Source organism: Myotis daubentonii, chromosome 2 (assembly GCF_963259705.1).
Source record: "Myotis daubentonii chromosome 2, mMyoDau2.1, whole genome shotgun sequence".
Classification (NCBI taxonomy): Eukaryota; Metazoa; Chordata; class Mammalia; order Chiroptera; family Vespertilionidae; genus Myotis; species Myotis daubentonii.
The window spans coordinates 42,182,225-42,205,414 of NC_081841.1; the positions used below are offsets into that span (position 1 = coordinate 42,182,225).

At 35.6% G+C, this 23,190-nt stretch overlaps 1 protein-coding gene across 1 annotated transcript in view; it reads right to left on the minus strand.

Moving 5' to 3' along the window:
- Positions 1 to 18,341, minus strand: part of ABCD2 (ATP binding cassette subfamily D member 2) — a 52,572-nt gene extending 34,231 nt beyond the window's left edge. The window contains exons 1-5 of the mRNA XM_059682571.1: positions 17,173 to 18,341; positions 15,464 to 15,644; positions 8,563 to 8,678; positions 5,124 to 5,292; positions 4,139 to 4,233 (exon numbers count right to left, since the gene is read on the minus strand). Coding sequence (XP_059538554.1) covers positions 4,139 to 4,233; positions 5,124 to 5,292; positions 8,563 to 8,678; positions 15,464 to 15,644; positions 17,173 to 18,108 — 1,497 coding nt within the window. The 5' untranslated portion in view covers positions 18,109 to 18,341. The remainder of the gene's footprint in view (positions 1 to 4,138; positions 4,234 to 5,123; positions 5,293 to 8,562; positions 8,679 to 15,463; positions 15,645 to 17,172) is intronic.
- Positions 18,342 to 23,190: the final 4,849 nt, after the last annotated feature.

Genomic DNA, 23,190 nt, shown 5'->3' on the forward strand with positions numbered 1-23,190 from the left:
GTGTGTGTGCATGTATACATAGATATACACACAGTTATGTAGGTATAACAATAAAACAAAAGTTATTTATCCATTATTGATTGGACATTTCTCTTTAGAATCTCTCATCTTATTTACCATTTAAATTTAAACATTTAAATATCATGAGTTACCTTTCTACTCAGGATTGGGAAGTTATCTTAATGTGGTATTCAAAGGGTATTGTGAAGAACAAGGAAAAGAAACACCATTTAAAAATTCATCTACTTCTAAGAACAACTATATTTTTAATTAGTGATTTAAAAATGAATATAGTATGAAAGTATGAGAGAAAGAAAGTACAATATATGTGTAGCTGTATCTTTGTATAGTATGGATACAAATATCTAAGTACCAATGATACAGAATACATCATTGAAAACTCAAAAATGAAAGAGCATATTATTTGCATTATGTCAATATAAGAGACCAACCAGTTCAGTGTCTATCCCTGACTCATTTGCTGTGTATATCATAAGCTGAAATCTTTTTGTTGAAAGAAGGTAGTGGGGAGAGGAAGGAAGGGGGGAAGGGAAAGAAAAAAGAAGGGTTGGGATGGAGGTTAGATAAAGGAACTAGGAATGTATATAATAAGTATATGTAAAGCAAAAATTATTCAGATTCATATTCTGTCTAAATAATTAGACATTTCCTTGCCAAACATTGTTTGAATATCTACCATGTGCCTGACATTCTTCTAGGCATCATGGTTACAGTGTTGGCCAAGACAAAGTCCTTGTTCTCATAGAACTTACATTCCAAGGGGAAAGACAATAATAAGAACATGAACAAAAATTAAGTAGTGATAAATGCTAGGATGACAGCAAAATAAGAAAGTTTATTATGGAAAGATGGTGGCGTTGTGAGTCTGGTGTGGGGGCTTCTTTTGACTAGGTGGTCAGAAAAGGCCTCTTTGAGGAGGTTACATTTTAGCTGAGCCTGGGTGATGAGAAGCAACTAGTCAGATCTGGGGGAAGAGCATTCTAAGCAGCAAAGATATCATCACAAGGATATAAGATAGAAGCAAGCTTGAGTCTACAAAACCTACAGATTTTTTTTTCTAAAAAAGTATAGATTTTTTTTCTCTTTAATTGTAACCAAACTAAAATGCTATTTTGATACAATAAAGTTCAAAGAAAAATCCTGGGGGAAAACCCAGAAAGAATTAATTTGTGATTTGCTGTGCTCTTTGACTAGAAAGAGGACTAAGGAAGTTAAATGTTGTAGAAGCATAAATACTTCACAAATGATGTTTTTAAAAGTATCTGTCATGGCAAAAGGCACATTCACAATATATATATATATATATATATATATATATATATATATATATATATATATATATATATATTTAAATATATTTAGTTGACTTTTTATAGATAGGAAGGGAGAGGGATAGAGAGTTAGAAACATCGATCAGCTGCCTCCTGCACAGTCCCTACTGGGGATGTGCCTACAACCAAGGTACATGCCCTTGACCAGAATTGAACCTGGGACCCTTGACTCTGCAGGCTGATGCTCTATCCACTGGGCCAAACCAGTTAGGGCTCACAAAATATTTTAATAGGGTCATTCTCTGTTAGGAATTCTTAGAAATGTAATGCATTTTGAGTCATAATAGGAGATTTTACTACATTCATATTTTTAGCATGTTTTCTGATATTTAGCACAGAGAGATTGTGAAGTATAAAGAATTCCTTGCTCGGCTGACTACATGTTGAGCTTTGAACTACGGACCAGGAAGTCATGGGTTGTGGGCTCAATCCCCAGTATGGGGTGTGTAGGAGGCAGCCAATCAATGATCCCCTCTCACCATTGCTGTTTCTCTCTCTCTCTCTCTCTCTCTCTCTCTCTCTCTCTCTCTCTCTCTCTCTCTCTCCCTCTCCCTTCCTCTCTGAAATCAATAAAAATTATATTAAAAAAGAATTCTCACATTTATTAAATTTTATTCTCCAAATGTTTGTTGTTGTTTTCTAAATTCTGAAAGGCCAACAAAAGAGAACCTTTTCCTTTAAAAACCTTTTGTCAATCCATGCAAAGGAAACAACTTTCTATTATATTTTAGGGACCTGAGACTTCAAATACAACTTCCTGTCTGAGTGAAAAATAAACAATTATTATAAAAGTGTACTATAATAACATCTTTGTAGCACTTTAAAATATTTAACATTTTTATTATATTATTTAAAAATTTATTTCATATAAAAATAAACTGAGCTCTGAAGTTTCTACAGAAACAGGGTGATGGCCCTAGCTGGTTTGGATCAGTGGATAGAGCATCAGCCTGTAGACTGAGGGGTCCCAGGTTCGATTCCTGTCAAGGGCACATGCCCGGATTGTGGCCTCGATCCCCAGTAGGGGGCGTGCAGGAGGAAGTTGATCAATGATACTCTCTCATCATTGATATTTCTATCTCTCCCTCTCCCTTCCTCTCTGAAATCAATAAAAATATATTAAAGAAAAGAAAGAGGGTGATGTCCACAATTATATAATTAGTAGGTGGCAGAATTTAAGACTCTTACTCTATTTAATAAGTGTAACAATAAAAATTGATATTATGAACTTAAACAACCAAAGTATTCTACGATAGAGGACTGGATAAAGAAGATGTAGTACATATACACAATGGAATACTACTCAGACATAAGAAAGGATGAAATAGCACCATTTGCAACAACATGCATGAGCCTTGAGAATATTATGCTAAGTAAAATAAGTCAGTCAGAAAAAGCTAAGAACGATATGATTTCACTCATATGTGGGATATAAAACTGAAAATTGTGCACACAGACAGCAGTGTGCTGGTTGTCAGAGGGAAGGGGGTTAGAGGAAAAGGGGATCCTAATATAAGGTGATAGCAGAAGATCTGACTTTGGGTGGTGGGCACATGCTGCAATATACAGATCTTGTAACATAGAAACCCACACCTGAAAGCTATCTGTTCATGTTGACCACTGTCACCCCAATTTAATAAAAAATAATAATAATAAAGAAAAAAATAAACCGAACCTGACCAAAAAAAGAGAAAGAAAATCTCTATACAAAAAGTTATAAATTATAAATTGCTGAACTACCAATAAGTAATTAAATATTCTATGTATGCCTCTTCAAATGTTTTATTTCAAATTTATTTAACATTATGGTGCACCTTTGGCACCTAATTGGTATCATGCTCAGATCCAAATAATTAAAGAAGTCTATAGGTCTATAAATGGAAAAGTAAAGCCTCATCAACTGTAGTTAAAACACAATTTCTCTTATATTTATTAACACAGAATTTTCCTTGTTCAGTACTTATCCTTTTCCTGCTCCCTTATTCATTGGTAAATACCATCTTTAATAATTAAAACTTTACTACAAAGTCCATACTAAAAGCATTTAGCACATGTATTGTCATGTTTGTAATTCTGTTATCAAGTCCAATCATCTTTTTTTTTTAACTAAAGCTCTTACGCCTTCATTACAGTCATTAATGCTTATGAGCAAATTATTTTGTACTTAAATTCCAAAATATCTGAATTTTACAGTGCTTTAAATAAAGGCCTTAGGTTTATTGACTGTTTTTACATCATCAAGTCGTAAAATGTTAAATAATAACTCTTATTCTCAACAGAGTTATTAGAAACTAAATTCCAATCCACAAATCTGATTTTTTTCTAACAGAAGATGTGATTATTTAAAACACAATTAAATTTAGAGAATCTGTAATAACAGGAGTAAACCTGCTAATGACCTTTAACCTCATATTTTAGTAAATTTATTATAATTCAGGCTTTTAGTTTTTGAGTAATTCCTATAAGAAAAAAAATTAAAATTTATTTCCAGATAATAATTTTTGAAGAAATTTCCTATTGCTCTCAAAAGTTACCTAGCAAAGGCTCTCAGTGCACTACAATTTTGATATATAACCTGACAATAAAGCAGTAGAAATCAAATTTCTCTTTTTCTCTGCTTTCTGAGGAAGTAACTGCTTCTGTAATTGAGCCACTGTGCATACCTTTCTTGATTTCCCCTCCTGTCCATATGCTCCTCCAAGTATTTAACATAAGGTATATGAATTCTGAGTTGTTTTGTATTAGTGTGATGGCAACAATCAGAAGATTCTTGAATATCATCTTACTTTGAAGTTTAGACTGGAAGCCACCACTTCTCCCGTTGGTGTAATTATGGGAACATTTTCACAAATAATTCCATGATCCACATCAATAACTTTTCCTGTGAGTTAAGGAACATTTTAAGTTACAAAAGTCATCGCATGTTATTGCTAATTAAGTATTTTAAGAGATACTTCACAGTTATAAATCATAGAAATAAATGGAAATATACATGTTATATTTAAAGCAAAGTTTAATGCATACTGGGATATTTTGACACATCTATTTAGAAAATCTCTATCAGAAATTTTATTTTGCAATAATCTGATGTCAAAATCATGAGAGCAAAGCCAAACTCTATATGATGTAACCTAGCCATAGTCTTTATAACCACTATTTCTCTAAATTAACCTTTCTTCTGAATAAACACAGCCCTGCAACAAGGAATTAAGACACAGAATAACACAATTTTAAAAAATAGGACAACCAAACTTAAGTTTTAAAACACAGAATGAAGAACAATGTGATATTAGCTCTAGTTCTGTTAATCTTAAAAGCAAACAATTCATTCTGCCATATGTGTAGTTTCAAAAATTAATTCTAGAAATTTTGTCCTAAATAAAAGTAGCATAATAATTTTTTATGCTAATGTTATTCACCACTCTACAAATTGCAACGCTAACTTTGGGAATAATTGTTTAAATAATTAAATGTTGGTTCCTTGTAACAATTAAAGGCTATCATCTAAAAAACTTTGGTTCTGTTGATAAACACTTAAATATAGAAAAATAAAAAAAACTAAAAGCATTTAGACAGATCTCAGTGGATAGGGGGATGGAGTGAACGAGAAGAGATTAACCAAAGAACATACATGCATACATGCATAATCCATGGACGCAAACAGTAGTCTGGGGAAGGCCTAGGGTGGGGTAGAAGCTGGGTGAAGGGGGCAAAAAGTGAAAAAATGGGGACATCTATATACTGTCTACAATTAAAAAACGAGTTTAAAACCTTTGATTTCCAGTGTGTCACTGAAAGGTAATTCTATATTAGCTCCGTTCTTGTCATGGTTTTCAGATTCTTGCAGGACAGCAGTTCTCTTATAAATGCCTCTTTTAACTTCATCAAATACCCAAAACATATTGTACACTCGAGTAGTATAGCCTGCTAATTCAGTGACCTAAAACCAATGCAGAGAAATAATATAGAGTTAATATACCCAAGATAGACTTTTAAATAAATGTACCTTCATATAAGCTTCTTGATTTAACATCAAAGGTCCTATTTTATTATTCATGAAAAATAGATAATACATCTGATAACGAAAACAAGTAACAGTAAAAATGTTACCAAGAAAGCAACATAGCTGCCCAGCCAGCATGGCTCAGTGGTTGAGTGTTGACCTATGAACAGGGAGGTCACGGTTCAATTCCCGGGCAGGGCACATGCCTGGGTTGTGGGCTTGGTCCCTAATGTGGGACTTGCAGGCAGCAGCCATTCAATGATTCTCTCTCATCATTGATGTTTCTGTCTCTCTCTCCTTTTCCCTTCCTCTCTGAGATCAATTTAGAGAAAGAGAGAGAGAGAGAGAGCGAGAGCACGCAGCATTAGCAAGGTGTCAACGTAAGATTGATTGGAATTATAAAATACATTAGAATTTATTCATTCAAGTCAGGGTTCAAATTGAGAGATTTCAGAATATTAGTGAAACTTACAAACCTTTCAGTCAAATTTCTTATTTAGCCTATTTACATGACAAATTTCATTTCCAGAAACTTAGAAATTTTGTGAAAAGCTTAAATTCATTGAAGGAAATAAAAATTCTTTATTTTGGTATTTTTTTCCTTCAATTTAAAAATGGAAGATTTTAAATTGAAGAAAAATACATTTTTTTCTTATTATAAAATGAATGTTTCTGAGTCAAATTGATTATCAAAATTCCTAAGCTTGGCCAGAGAAAATACCCCTACTAGAGGATACCAATATTGGGAGTGAGCTCAATGAAAACTTTAAATCATTTTCAGTCCAAATCCCACAATTCACGATCTTTTCAGGCAAAGCATGATTTATATTGCCAAAGAAAAACATTAAATATGACTTTTTTTCTAAGAGAGAACATAAAATAACACAAGATAAAATCTCTGCTTCAGTCCAGTGGTGTCTTGCTTTTATTCGGCCAGTTGTCCAATTTAGATGGAATCTCCAGCTGTTTTTCTATTAAGAGAACATCTTGTTATCAAGGTACTGTAAAATGTGACTCATCTTCTGTCAAGACCATCTTTCTCAGTGAAAAGGAAAGCACAAAAACCATTTCCTTACAGAAATGTTTATAAGGAAATTGGTACTAATAAGCAAGGCATGCCACTAATGAATGTTTCTTAAACAATAAATTGTGAAATAATTCAACAATGCTGACATTTAGGTAAGAATTTTGTGTGTGCAAAGATTAAGGAGTAAATAAGTAGGTGTTATTGCTAAAAGCCTCTACCACATGTCTCTGCTGTGTGTGAGAGTCTGTAATTAGATTAGTATTGCATTTCTATATGTTAATGTTATAAACACTTAAAGGGTAATTTCTAAAATGTTATCTAGAAGAATTTCTTGAGTTTCCAGGTAGAGAAAAACAGAGCTAAAGATTAACAAAATACAGATTCAAAGGAAATCTGGGTAAATATATTTGCATAGAAAAAACCCCAAAACCAAATGTAAAGGTCAGTTAAAGAAAGGCAGGAGGCAATGACTTAGTAGATCAAGCTACAAGGTGGAGTGGGCAAAGAGTGTCTGAAAAAAACTGAAAATGTGACTGTGGGTTAGTTACTTTGGAATACAAGAGAAGGACTCTAAAAAGGAACCTTGTTACCTCTGGAGATAGCAAAGAATGCATAGTACTTTCATATGCTGTCACAGTAGTAGTAAGATTGTTTGGCAGTGACCATTCTATGACTCAAAGAACATTCAGGCAGAATAAAGCAAAATGCAATTATTTATTGTGTTGGAGATGATCTAGAAAAACCAATTGATATTCTTTCTGTGACTTAGATAGCAAATGTTAATGAGAGATAGATAAAATTTTATTTGTCATTTAATTTTAATGATACATAATATGTTACATAAGAAAATCCCTAAAACTGTCTCAGATTATCAAAATTACTATTTGAAAAAAATGTTTTAATTGAGTTGTTTTTGGTATATGGCCCTAAATAACTGTTTTACTTTGTTGGTTTAAAAAAAACCAACTCAATTTAATTGTTTAATGAAACTGAAAAATTTTGTCAGCAATTCACAAAATTTATAACTCTTTTAAATGCTGATTTAATTCAAGGCTGATTTAATTCGAGGCTGATTTAATAGGCACCTAAATTTATAATGCTGATCTGGCAATTTATATTAATACAAAAGTTACATGAGTAATTAATAGTGAGGCTGACTCTTCATGGGAATATTATCAGTAATATCTCAATTGAATAAAGTGGTTTTTAATCTTAACCCTGTCATATCTGCAGGTCTTATTACCATTATTTCAACAAATATTTATTGACCACATATAATATTCCAACTATTAAAATGAATATTAAGAATGTAAAGATGGGTAACATAGTTCCTATTTTCCACTCAAGGTCTGGTGCAGAAGATAGACAATTATAAAGTGGTAAAAAACCAGATGTACTGTGAACACAGACAAGGAAGACCCAGATTCTGCAGGGAAAGTAGGAAGAAGGTGGAATCACAAGCACATTTATTTGTGTTTGGTAAGGCTTAACTTGTCATGAAGAATGAGTAAAAGTTTGCAAGGTATATAAATAATTTTACTGAGTAACGTTTATTCAGCACTTAATATGTATTGTTTTCTGACTAAGTCAATGCTATCATTATTTTCATTTAACAGATGAGGAAACATACAGAGGTTAAGAAATTTGATCAAGTTCACATAATTAGTAAATACTGGAGCAAGAATTTAAATTTAGGCACTCTGTCTCACCTAAGGGACTTTCTTTTTAGTTTAAAAACAAATATGTCATATATAGACAGAAAAAGAGGAATTATGATAGTGTCAAAATTAAAGGGTATTAGCAGCAATACATTTGGGAATTGTTCTCCCTTAACTTCATTATACACTTTGCATTTTTTTAATCCTCACCCAAGGATATATTTTCATTGATTTTTAGAGAGGAAGGAAGAGAGACAAAGAGAAACATTGATTTGAGAGAGGAACATTAATTTGTTGCCTCCCGTACCATCCCAACTGAGGATTGAACTCACAACCTAGCTATGTGCCTGGCTGAGAATCAAACCTGCAACATTTTGATGTACAGGACAATGCTCCAACAACTGAGTGACCTGTCCAGGGCCTCTTTACAATTTTTGATAAGGATATGTTTTCAAAATACTAAGCATATCTGGTAATTTAAATTTTGCTTGATTTTCACATATCTCACAAATTGGCAAGTACCTCTTTATATGAAGACATAATCCGTTCAATGGCATCAGCTCCAGAGGCCAATAAATTTCGAGCAGTGGTAAAGGCTTCTGTCCGTTCACTAACCATACCTTGTTTTTGGCCGTCTTCTAAATATAAAAGCAAATTACAAAACTATTTAGTTTTGTTCAAGTAACTAAATGTTTTTTTGTATACAAATGAAGTTGTGGTTACAACAGCCACATGTAAAGTGTTCAATAGTATTAACAAATTCCTAGATATTTAATGAATTATTGAAAATGTAATAATTGTACCAGATTTTATTGAAAGCTCCCTTTTGTCTTATTTTTTTTTCTAGAAAAAGAGCTAGAACAATTAAATCCATAAGAATTAAGAACTATTTTCATTTAGCATTCTTTCAACTCTTTCCGAATCCAACACCCTACCCTTACTACAGGAATAAAATACTATTGATTTGGTCAATGAAATCCAACTAACTAATATAAGCAAATATTTCTAGTGTGGCTCCTTTAATATAAATGTAAATTAGCCGACCCTCATAATTTAGTCTCTGTCTACCAGTTTCAATGAACCTTCACCTTAGTACAGCAGCTCCCAAATTTGCAATACTCTGTTTACCCTCTGACACCTGTATATATGATTTTGTCTGACTATAATATACTTCCTTTTTTTTTGCTAGCTCTTCAAGAGTTAATTCTTTTTTTTATTTCATAGAGGAAGAGAGAGGGAGAGATAGAAATATCAATGATGAAAGAGAATCATTGATTGGCTGCCTCCTGCATGCTCTACATTGGGGATCAAGCCCACAACCCAGGCATGTGCCCTGACCGGGAATCAAACTGTGACCTCCTGGTTCATAGGTCTACACTCAACCACTGAGCCACACCAGCCAGGCTAGAGTTAATTCTTTAGTACAGGTTTTGGTGGAAACCCTGGTCTATCTTTTCTAATGGACTGTTAGTTCCTTAAGGGGCAAGACTGTGTGTTTTATTCCTTATTCTTAGTACTCAGAAAAGTGTCTATCACATAATAATCCTTCGTGTATATTAAATGGATGGATGGATGGATGGATGGATGGATGGATGGATGGATGGGTGAACATCCCAAATTTACTGTCAATGCAAAATTATGATCAGGAGCCAGACTAGGTTTGTATCCAGGCTCTACTACTTATTGGCAAGTACTAAGGTAAGTAGAGTAAGCTACTTATCCTTTCCACGCCTATTTTCTCACATGTAAATTAGGGAAATAATAGTACTACCTTACACAAGTCTATCTCCAAGAGCTGTTGTGAGGTTTAAAGGTTAAATACAAAGGAACTGTTAGCCTAATCCATGGCCTATAATAATACATGCTCTAAATGTTAGCTGTTATTATTTCCTCTAGTTATTATAGTTATTATTGCATATCTACTCAATTTAGTCTTATTCTTCAAAATTATTCTCTCCAGATCATTATTTTAATGAACTATAGAAATGATCCCTGAAAGTATAGTCTTCAGATCATTATTTTAATCTTTCCATCTATGTTATTATCTATCTTGTCCTTCTATAGATTATTTAAAAAGTTCTAAAACTACTAAAGTAAAAGCTGTAAATTAATGAAAACGTTAGAATGATAAGATACTCATAGGCCCACTTTTTTATTTATCTCTGATTTATCTCAATGTAAAGGGTTTTTTCTCCATAACAATATAATTATTTAACTTGTGCCCTATTATGACTACTAGATACTTTCACCTTTACTTACTCATAGACAGCTCAGCTGAAGTTGAAAGGCATCTGTGCATAAGTAAAATTCACTCAGCAGACATTTACTGAACACCTAGATGTATAAGAAATTAGGCAATGTGCCATAGGACATGCAAAGGTAAGTGTTATTTCCAGACTCTTTTCTTGGGGAACTTGCAGTTTGGTAAGAGAGAGAAGTCAAGTTCCCAAATAACTATGCTGTGGGCAGTCTATGATAAGAGTTAACATGAGGTATTTGGAGGAGGCAAAAATTATTTTTTTTGTGTGTGTGTGGAATTTTTATAAGAGTTTAGTTGAGCCAAACAGATGATTTCAGGGAAACAAGATCTCAAATGCTCCCACAAAAATAATTTCTTGCTGCAAGAGACAGGGAAATGCTTTATGGAGAAGTATATAGTGAGGGAGGCCTTAAAAGCCACATACAATTTTAACACATCACAAGTATGGCGTAAGCAATGACATGAAGGGAAATTTTAAGCAATACCAACAGAATAACAAGTAGCTTGGACAAAATAAAGTATGGGTTAGTGTCAGGCACTGATTTCATTTGAGTATCAGAATCACCATGAGCTCACGGGGACCTTTTATGAGAATCTAATTTGGTCTATTCCGTTAAACACTGCTCTAAAGAACGATCATTATTTCCCTTGACGTTAGTTTCCTTGAAGAATGTAAAAAGGAAAGCTTTGAACACTGGTATAATTGAAGAGTGAAAGATATTAGATAAATAGACTAGGGACAGAGTGTAGATACTCTTAAACACATTTAAATGTGTGAAAAAAATTTAGATAAGTCACACACAAAAATTACCAAAGGATTCTCAGCAAGCTACCAAAAATAGCGAAATGCTGGATCAGTTAAAGCACTAAGAATGAAGTGTTGGCTCACAAAGAATCTGGCTGATGATTGAAAATAACTATAATATTTTTATAAATATGGGTTAAAAGAGGTTTGAATAGTAGCTATCATTGACAACCTCTGTTAAGAAGAAACTAGCACAGACGGACTTGTGTTTGATATGGCATGGTACTTCCCATGTTGCTTTGGCAGGTTAATGTGTATTGGGTTTTCTTCATGTTTTCAGCAACAAAACTACCAATAGCTCTGGACAGATTTCATTTGACTTTTATTCTACTGGCTGCTCTTTGGTAGGCACTGTGAAAGCAGTGCCAGTACTATTTCATCATGCACACAACAGTCAACTGCATAAACTCTCTAGGGCCATATTCCTTAGTCAGAGATATAAACTCATGACCTAAAGCACTCACCAAATATTTATTGTCCTACCAAATATTTTAAATATTTTATCAAAAGTTCCTCATTTAAGGACTTAATGTTTAATATTACATCTGCTTATTTTACTGACACTGTTCAGCTCTGCTAATAAGAAGTATGTATTCAGCCATGGACACATCTTGTTATTTCACTGAAAAGTCAAGAAAGGATTAAAAAAGCTAAGGTTGTATCATTATCTATTTTTCCAAACCCATATAATTGTACAACATAGAGAGTAAACCCTGGTATAAACTATGCAGGTAATACTGGCAGTGCTAGTGGCTTAGATGTTTTCTTCCCGGCCTGTGAAGGTGTCTGGGATAATGTCTGGCAAGAGGGACCTATAGGTAGCTTTCTCTGGCCTTACCCAGAACTGCTTTTGATATGATATCAAAAGTGGTTTATAATGTTAAAAATTTGAGATTATAGCTCCTAGGTAACTATTTTTTCTTTCATGTAATTTCAGTTTTTCTCTTACTACAAAGCAAATGAAGGGGCAATGTCCTCTAAAAATATATAATAGAAACTATATAACACTATTTCAATGCTTTTTCAACTAGTTGGTCCCATGATTAGTTGGTCTCAAACTAAGTGAAGTTCCTTATAGATCAAGTTCCCAAATAGCTCAGATAGAGGCAACATGATGAAGGGGAAAAAAGCAAAGCTCTAGGAGTTACATAATGTTTTCTAGCCTTAACGCTTCTACTGTCTGTGTGACTGGAGTAACTACTAGGCTCCAGATTCAATGACCTTTAAGGTCCTCTTCTGATGTGAAGATGGCACAATTCCATATGCAATTTTGTAACATGAACATGAATATTAACATGATCCTACCCTTAACCATAGATTTCTCTTAAAGTTGTACTATAGAACTATTTTTCTTTTCTCCTCCCCCCACAAATGTTATGTAAGTTCTTCCTCCTATCTGCATGTTACTCTGATGTCCTAGTCACTTGCAAATGCCTTGCTCTTTAACAATAATAATCATACCAGCAAATATCTATTGAGCACTTCCTATGGGGCAGGTATTGTTACAAGTTTTATATATGTGACCTTCTTTAATCCACCTAACTACCCTAAAATTTCCCCCATTTTGAAAATGAGGAAATGAAAGTATAAAAAGATGAAACGATTTGTCTTTAGATACAGCCTAGTAAACAAAAGAGCCAGATTCTAGACTCCAGAGCCTACATGGTAAGAATATAAATAAATATTAACAATTGCTTCCACCAAAGTTCTTACTACTTGCCAAGGACTGTGTAAAAGCACATTAATACAATATATGTAATTTCATATAATTCTTTAAACGATATATTATCATCTTTACAGTTAAGATAGGAAAACTGAAGCATATGAAGTTTTGTCACTTTCTAAAGGATGAATACTAATAAACAGCAGAGTCTAGATTTAAAGTGACCTGCTTCTTTCCTCTATCTTCCTGTTCTCTTTGCCATTCCTGTCACTCACCCATTTCATATATATACAGTGTCATACACTTAATTCCTCTCTAACATAAGAGGCAACTCAGGGCATAAGAGTAAATTGAGATTGAAGACTAGATTAGACTATCTGGTATGCAGTTCTAAGACCTAAAGTCTCAAAGATATGTCAGTATCTTAAAAATAAATAATTTTGTCTGAGTAAAATGATAATATTTTCATGTGTTAAGTCATTGTTGGTCAAATATATTTAGTAAACACATATATGTAAACATTATAAGCATAAATATAGTAACCTTTGAAATTACAGAAGATATTGAGGCATACTCTCATAATAATCTTGTCAGAGGAATTCATTGAGATTATAGCTCCTATGAATTTCTTCTTCTATGAAATTCTTATATTGTTTTTCTTTGTATAACATTTTCTTTTGAAAAGAAGTTTTAAGAATCAGTTTCATTTGCATCAATGTTATTATTCCCATCTAAAATTTTAATGCTGTTTCTTTAAATTAACATGGTGTTTTCAGGATTCATAGGATGTATTTTGAACATCTTATTGCATCACCTACAGAAGTAAGATTGTTATAGTCTTTGCATACATTGTTTATGTCTTAGTGGTCTCTGTGGGGTTAATTTGTCACCATTAATAGCTGCATTTTCCCTGTTCTATGTTTACTCCAGGGTTTTCTAACAAGACCATTGCTTCCAAGGACTAACAGAACTACCCCATAATCTTTTAATTGGGGTTGCTGTTAGTATACATTATATATGAAACTTTAAAAATATCCATATACTTAGAGAGAATCTTTTAATATAAAAGATTCAATATAGCATGAATATCTGACAATTTTGTCAATTTTCTTAATAAAACTGATCTTAAGAAGATAGGTTTTAAGTGTATTTTTTTCGTTAATATGCTTGAAAAAGCAATTTATTTTTTATTTAATTATGAAAAGATTTAGTCCAAGAATACTCTTAATAACAAAGGTGTTTTCAATATAAGCTTTTTAAATGACATTTTAAAAATAAAATTTGAAAATATAAAAACAGATAAAATTCCGTTTCCCAGTGGTCTAAACAGAGTGTCTACTGTTGAATTGTGGAATATATGTACTGAATTTGGTATAAGCATAGCATTATCACAAAGGTTTGACAAATCCTAATTACTAAAATGAACAATTGTAGGTTAAGAATGACTCAAATTTGACAAGTGTTTTTATAAGAATTGGTTAAAGTATTTAGGTACAGTTAAAGTGTAAAAGCATGTGGTAATTTTTCACTTGTTTTTAATTAGATGCCTTAAAACAAATAACTACACCAAAAATAACCACAAAATAATGTGAATTCTGTTACATTATTTTTAGTGTTGCCTTTTGTTTTTTACATAGTAAATGTCACCCTGTATCGAAAACATCCAGAGCATGCTCTGTACTTTCAAAACATGACTCCATTAAATCCTCACAACAGCCCTCCGAAGTAGCCTTTCTGATGATCATTTTATAGATGAGGAAACGGAGGTTTGGGGAGTTTGATTAATATGACTAACACATATAAGGGCAAATAGAGGGAAAGCCAAGAGTTGAGAAAGGCCCAGGCTTTTGTCTAGCTCCTTCAACACGAAGGCCAATTTGGTTAAGTGGTTTTCAGACAGGAGGGGGTATATTGTATTTTTCAGAAAGACCAGGAAATGCTGCTTCTTTATTTTAATTCCCCTATCTCCCTGCCAATTAAGATCCAAACTCTCACCTCAATCAAGTAAGACACAACATTTTAATGCCCCTTTTGCCCTTATCTTTCTTTGTTATTCCAAAGGATGACAATGTTGACAAAAACCACTGAGATGGTGACAGGCTAGAATTAGACACTTGCTCCTTGTAAACCTTTCCCCCCCAATACCACCAAATCATGCTACATGGGAGGTTATCTATGTTACCTACAAGTAGGGCAGGCTTTGTACCATGGCATGAAGCACTTTGTGAAAAAGTATTCCTTGTTGCCTAACTTTTTAAATAAAATTTGAGCAGACCCAGTTATAGAACATTTATAAATTTAATGCATTGGATGTGCACAACTGAAGTTGGCAATGAGAAAACTTATACTCTTTTTGAAGGTATTTTGTTTTGAGTTTAAATGTTAAACTAGAGAATTATTTTATGTAAGGCAGTATAATTAAAATTGCTCAAGTTCAACTCCCAGAAACACTGCATCAGAGATCTCTGAAATATTTCAGAACTGGAAAGTTCTTTTGAGCAACTTATCTCCTTTTTTTTTTTTTTTCATATTGCTGGTCTTATCTTTGGACATTGCAAAGTCTTCCATTGTTTCTGACTATTAATGACTATAGAACAATGGCTACATACAGTTCCACTCACACAGAACAAGCAGTAATACTTTCAAGAGAAATAACCGTAAGCATATATTTGAGATTAAGCATAAATGCCATTACCACCATCTGCAAAGCCAGTTGCAGTGATAATAGGTACAGCCACCATAATTAGTCCACTGCCGCTCCAAACATACTTCATCAAGAACTGCTCTATCATAATGTACCACAAACGTTTCGATAAAATGAGGTTCATCTGATCTGCTAAAGCTTTGTAACTTTTCTGGAGTTGTTTCATTTCTACCTATAGAGAGAAAAAGAGTTAAGAATTAACTTAGCATGAGCTATCAAAATAAATATTGTATGCTTGAGGACTTTAAAGATAAGTTACATATTAGCTTGCTTTATTTAGTATTGTATTATCTATGATTCTAACAACCAATAAATACAGATTAATATCAGATTTAGTCATTATTGTTTAGATTTATCATACCTGTAATATTAAAAAAATAATACTTAGTAAATATAATGCTAAGTATAAAATATGTAAGTGTAAAATATATATTAGTGATTTATAAGCATGATTTTAAAATTATATGTATGAGATGTTTAAACCAAATATTCTGTAAGACATGAATAAACAATGCTAGAATCTTATCCTTCTTGATTATACCAAAACTATCTGAAAATAAGTATATGATACATATATGTGTAATTAGACTCCAGTTTTGAACTAACTCAATTTATTGGACTTTGTCTTAAATTCAAGAAGCCTACAGCATGATATAATTTACATCACTAAGTTCAATGATTCAAGAAGACTGACACATCAATATGATTAATACAACATATGAGGACAATTTTCAAGTGGGAGTAGAAGTTCTAAATTTGCTTTAAAGTTTCTTCTTCAGATTGGTACTGCTATAAAATTTTTTTGATAATTGATGATGCTTTAAAAATTAAATAATTCTGCCTGGTAATTAAAGTACCATTTTCAACTTTAGAATACCTTAATATTTTATTTGCCAGACATTTGGATTAGGACTTCAGATGCATCACCTTAAAATTTCTGCCATATTTAATATTATGAAGTTACTGTCATGCACTGCAATTTTAGGTAAGTAGGCTAACTATTTTAGGGATCTGCTTAAGGTTGAAAATCTTTAATATTTGAAATAACACTCTGGAACTCTTTCCTCCTCCTCATTTCTAATCTTAGTTTTTCTATGAAAGTTAGACAAAACTTCATTTCACTGTCTCTTTTTATTTGTGTCAAAATATGGTACTAAGAGTAATGGAAAAGCATTGGTGAGCCCCACTCTCCTAAATTTCTTAAGACTTAGGACAGTCCATCATTGACCAGGCATGCAAAACTGTCAAACTTGTTTTTCATATGAAAACATTTTTCCCTCCCTTGAAAAACAACAACAATAAAATACCACCCTAAATTTCCATCTCAATAGTTTCCAAACATATATTTTCTTCTAATTCTGTAGAACCACCGACTAAGTTAGGGATTTAAGTTTTAAGAAAATGCTTTAGAGATCATTCTGAGCATAGTTGAGTAAGAGGGGTGAAGTAGACTATTTTCTAGAGTGCTGAATATTTTATTCTCATGAAACTTCAGAAAAGTTTGCACTCTGTAATTTTTTTAACAGCTTGTCATTAAACAGGGTAATGAAGCATGTATTTTAATGAAGGTTTAAGATGTTACAGGAATCTAAAACGCTAAAGAAGTGGGTCCATCAATAATAGTACAACAGATGGTATCTAGCACTGAAGTGGCAGCTTGAACATGCTCACATTTCACCCATCACCTTAATTTCTCTTACCTTATGTCCTCTGTAAAATGCAATTTCTTCAACATTGGCTATAATTCTGGAGTGAACATACCGTAAATAGCCTTTTCTATGCGCTTCTTCAGCCACCAATTTACCAAACTTGGGAGAGCAGGCTTTCAACACTTTAGCAGTGGCATATACCACAAGTCCTGCTAATAGAGTGGGTCCAATTGGGCTCGCACCTCTGGATGTAGCAGTCTGGATGAGGGTGTAGGAGGTCAGAATTACATCTAAAATAGGTTTGGTCAGATTGGAATACAAGTGAGCCACAGACTGGGAGAACATCATAATATCTTCAGTAAGAGACTGGTCAGGGTTTGCCAGCCTCCCATCCATATTGATCACTTTATAATAAGTCTGATTCGTAAAATAGGTTTCATAGGCATGGTCTACTAGGCGAGTTCTGAAGGCCAAAGCCAATTTGCATTCCAGGTACCTTATCGCACTGTTGACAAAGGTGGCAGGGATGGCAATCAGAAGCCACTTGATCAATTTGATGATGAAAGTCCGAGGCTTCTTTTCCACAATGCTTTTTACGATTTTTCCATCCAGACCAGCCACATAGATAGACAGAAAGGTTCTTGAGATGAGAGCCACCGAGTGGAGGCAGAGCCACCCTGTCTCAGTGGTCACAAGTTTTGGAAAGAGGATCTTCCGAAGTTCTAGTAGCTGTTTGAAAAAATCTGCATTCACTCCAGGCGAAGGTTTTTTACCAGTAATCTCGGTGCAATGCAGTGTTTCTCTGTTCTCTGCAGCCCCGCGAGCTTCTTTTTTCTTCCTGTGGCCAGTTTGCTTTAAATGCTTGCTAATGATGGGGTAGAGGGTTTTCATAGCATATGCCGCAGCCACCAGGCAGGCGGCCCTTTTAGCAGCACCGGACCTGGTCCATTTCACTCGATCAGCTGCTGCATTTAGCATATGTATCATTTTCCCAGTTACCCAAACCAGCTTCAAAAAGGATAGTTTCAAAAGATCATGCTCCACGGGGATCCCAGGCAAATATTTCAGAAAGTGCTACAGCGTCCCATACTCTGCAGCGTTTCTCCTCTTCTGTGTGTTTTTTGGTTTTGTTTTAGTTTTGTTCTGCTGTGACAGACGAAGCGGAGCTCCGTCTCCTCTGCATCTACTGGGGATGATTCGCTCAGAAGCTCACGCTGCACCGAGCCGCCCCAAGCTCCTCCCTCCCCCACCCCTCATTGGCCGTGAGGGCAGGGCGGTGGGACCTTGGAATCCTCGCTGCTTCCCTTTGAACCTTTAAAATGAGGAGAGAGCAAAATGAGTTTCATCCTTAAACTGGAGTTCAGCGAGTTAAATGTCTATTTTCGGAGAGGTCGAATCAGGCAAGCTGCTGGCAACAAAACCTGCCCTAGCCACTGAGCATGCTCGGCGTCACTTAGAAACCCACAGAAGTTTCAGAACATACAGCGATTCTCCTAAGGTTTTAGTAGATACCACAAGGGGAAGAGCAAAAAGAAAGGGAGATTTCCAAAAGCTATAAAACGGGATGGAGAAGGAGAAGACGCCAGGGAGTTGAGGAAGGAGGGACAAGATGCTCAACGTAAAATGAATATAAGAAGGCTGTGAGATGAATCTGAAAGGGAGAGAGAAGAAAGTGACAAAGCCAGGAGGGCACTGGGAAAAAATACTTGGATCTGTTTTGCGGTCCTGTCCCCATCCATTTAATTTTTTTTCTATGATTTTATATGAAGACCCAGAACCTACCAGACAAGTTGTAATCGAGGGTATTATTTGTAAATAAAAAGAAATCTTCTCTATTATATAAACTAATTATCTGCTCTACTCCCACCCCTGTGTTTACTCTCCTTATAATAAAAGTCTTCCAGCCCCACGACTGCTATTTTTAGCAATGGAGCTCTGATGCGCTGGTATTTACTTACAAGGTGGCTACTAAATAAATGAGAGCAATGTTTCACTTCTACTACTCCCTTGTGTCCCTTGTTACTTGGAGGTATCGTGACTCTATAATCAAATGTTACCCATTTGGGAACCCAACCAGAGTAGGACCGTTGGAAATAGCTTCTCCAAGAGCTTACTTCATTATTCAAGAGTTCTTTCTCTTTCACAGGCTTTTGTTTGTTTGTTTTGTTTAGGCTTAGAGATAAATCCATTGGTTACTCCCCATTTATATTTTAGTTATTTGATAAAAACCAAGAGTGTTAAAAAAAATTCTCCATTTTCCTAATGGAGGACCTAAACTGCTAAATAGTCAAGCAAAACTCTGCATACTTAAAAAAATATATAAAAGGCTTTTTTTTTTTTAATAAAGAAGAGTATATTTTTGAATATGTGAAACATACATGCTGGAAGCCTGGGAAGATATGCATTAAACTAGAACAGATGGGCCACCATCTATTTTTTAGATGACCCTTGAGTTAAGAGTGGTTTTTACAATTTAAAGTGCTTAAAAATACAACAAAAGAAGACTATTTTGTGACATGAAAATTGTATAAAATTTTTATTTGTGTTCATAAATAAAGTTTTATTGGAACACAGCTGCAGGCATTTATTTACTTACTAGAGGCCTGGCACACGAAATTCATGCACTGGGGGGTGGGAGAGTCCCTCAGCCTGGCCTGTACCCTCTCACAGTCCAGGACCCCTCGGGGGATGTCTGGGACCCCTCGCTCCTTACCGCCCGCCTGCTCACTGCTCCTTAACTCTGCAGTGGAGGAAGGAGAGGCTCCTGCCACTGCCGCTGTGCTCGCCAGCCATGAGTCCAGCTTCTGGCTGAGCGGCGCTCCCCCTGTGGGAGAGCACTGACCACCAGGGGGAAGCTCCTGCATTGAGCATCTGCCCCCTGGTGGTCAGTGTGCATCATAGCAACTGGTCGTTCTGGTCATTCTGCCATAACTGTCGCTTAGGCTTTTATTATATAGGCTAGAGGCCCAGTGCACAAAAATTTGTGCACTTGGGCAGGATCCCTCAGCCCACCCTGTGCCCTCTCACAGTCTGGGACCCCTCGGGGGATGACCATCTGCTGGCTGAGGCCTGCTCCCCAGCGGATTGGGCCTAAGCTGGCAATCAGACATTCCTCTGGCAGCCCAGCAGCCCTCGGAGGATGTCCACTTGCCAGCGGGGAGCAGGCCTAAACTGTAGTCGGACATCCTTAGCGCTGCTGAGGAGGCGGGAAAGGCTCCCACCACCACCGCTGTACTGGCAGCCATCAGCCTGGCTAGTGGCTGAGCAGAGCTCCCCCATGTGAGAGTGCACTGACCACCTGCATTGAGCGTCTGCCCCCTGGTGGTCAGTGTGTGTCATAGTGACCAGTCATTCCCAGTCCTTCTGCTATTAGGGTCAGTTTGCATATTACCCTTTTGCTATATAGGATAGAGGCCTGGTGCACGGGTGGGGGCTGGCTGGTTTGCCAGGGTGGGGGTCCTGCTTGGGTGCCAGGCTAGCCTGGGTGAGGGGCTGATGGCTGTTTTCAGGTTGCCCGCACCCCCTTTAGGGTGGGGGTCCCACTGGGGTGCCTGGCCAGCCTGGATGAGGGGCTGATGGCTGTTTTCAGGCTGCCTGCACCATCCTGCATATCAGATATTTACATTATGATTCATAACACTAGCAACATTACAGTTATAAAGTAGCAACGAAAATAATTTTACAGTTGGGTCACAACATAAGGAACTGTATTTAAAAGGCCAGAAGGTTGAGAACCACTGGTCTAAAACATTTACTGCCTGTCAGTCTTCATCAGAAGTTTGCCAACCTCTGTGCTGGCATATAAAGCCTATGTCAGCGTTGGGTGACCTTCATCACTCAGTTTAATAGAATAAAGAATTATCCTCACTTCTATGACTAATGATATTCCTAAACTTTTAAAACTCCTCCTTTCTGAAATACCTATATTAATTCCAAGAATCATCACAGATCTCTTTTCATTTGTTTGCATTCAATTCAGCAGATTTATTAATCCATGAGTGGCAAAGTCACGCAAATCTTTGATAGCTGGCCATAATAAGCAGCACAATCTGTCATTCCATTAAGACTTTCCAACGTATATGTAGAGATCAGAGTAGTTTATTTCAAAATCTTATATCCCTAATTTCATGCTTTTCGTGGGTCAAAATCAGGCTGTCTTATATTTATAAGTTTTAATTCATTATGTTACATTTCATGACTGTGATAGGACAGGCAGAGGGCTAAGGTAAACTTAACGAGGGGTGATTGGAGGTTGTTTGGCCGGGTAGAACATGGTACACAGAGGGGCACATTGGTCAGAAAGCAGCTGGCAGTTGAGACAAGTGGCTTGCATCACTTGCATAAGACAGCCTATCAGGGGAGGAGCAGGGTAGTGAGAAATCTAGAAGCAAACAACTTTATAGATTCAAACAGGTACCCAATTAGTTGTAGGTAGGTCAATTTGCCAACTGATAATGGGGTACAGGAACAAGCTTTTAATGTGTGGAGTGAAAGACTTGTTAGAATGAACAATTAGGTATGAGGAAATAATCAAGATGGGAATTTGGTTACCAGAATTGTGGTAGGTTGAAGGCCAGTTACTGAAACTGGAGAAAAAGTCACTGTGAGCTTTGACTTGATGTTGAGCCACTATAACCATTTAAATTGCACTCACTCTTCACTCAGTCAGGGTTGATTCTAGCGTCTGAAGCTGGGCCCAAGCCTTCTGGGAAGGCAGTGGGAGAATTTGAGATGACAGGAAACTAGATAGGTATTTCAAATTGGAAATATATGCCATTTAAGAAACTAAGAATGTCAAAGTACTTTTCATTTTTTTTTTTTTACCAGCAGTATGTAATTAAAGCAAAGAGAATGTAAACCAAGTTTGAATTCCAAACTATAGGAGATAAAGGAGGTGAAAAAAAGATTACTTACTCTAGTAAACATAGTTCAGCCTAATTTTCACTGTCCGGGGGAGTGTGAGAGAGAAACATTGATTGGTTGCATCTTGCACATACCTTGACTGGGAATTGAACCTTTTGGTGCACAGGATGATGCTCAACCACTGAGCAACACCAGCCAGAGCTAAATTTTATTTTTTAAATTACAGTTTGCATTCATTATTTTATTTTAAATAGATTTCATTGATTTTTTACAGAGAGTAAGGGAGAGGGATAGAGAGTCAGGAACATCAATGAGAGAGAAACATTGATCAGCTGCCTCCTGCACACCCACCACCGGGGATGTGCCCACAACCAAGTTACATGCCCTGGACTGGAATCAAACCTGGGACCCTTCAGTCCACAGTCAACACTCTATCCAGTGAGCCAAACCAGTTAGGGCTATATTCATTATTATTTTGTATTACTTTCAGGTGTATAGCATAGTGATTAGACAATCATATAGTTTAAAAAGTGCTCCCCCTGGTATTTTCAGTACCTATCTGGCACCATACTTTGCTATTACAATATTATGGACTATATTCGCTGTGCTGTACTTTACATTCCCATGACTTTCATACCTGTTCATTTTTTAAAAATATATATATTTTTTATTGATTTCAGAGAGGAAGGGAGAGGGAGATAGGAACATAGATGATGAGAGAGAATCATTGATTGGCTGCTTCCTGCACACCCCCCATCAGGGAATCGAGCCTGAAATCTGGGCATGTGTCCTGATCTGACTGTGAATCAAACAATGTGGTTCATAGGTCAATGCTCAACCATTGAGCTACACCGGCCAGGCCATAACCATTAATTTGTACTTCTTAATCCCTTCAATTCCTCCTTCTCCCCCCCCCACCCCCTGCTCCCCAGTCCCTTATATATATGCTAGCCCTATTCATGTGAGGCATAAACATCATTAAAGATGAGATCTTAGGTCAACATTTCAGCTGTTACAAATAACTACCTAATGACTAGTTCATAAGGAAATGTATTGTCTATAAAGGAAAAACCAGTAAATATCTTGTCTAAAGATATGTTTCATAGATCATTATTATTCCCTTCACCTCATTCACCACTTCCACTGCCTCCCTGTGACTCTAGTTAGTCTAACTGGGGAGAAAGATAGGTCTATCCAGCTCCCAGT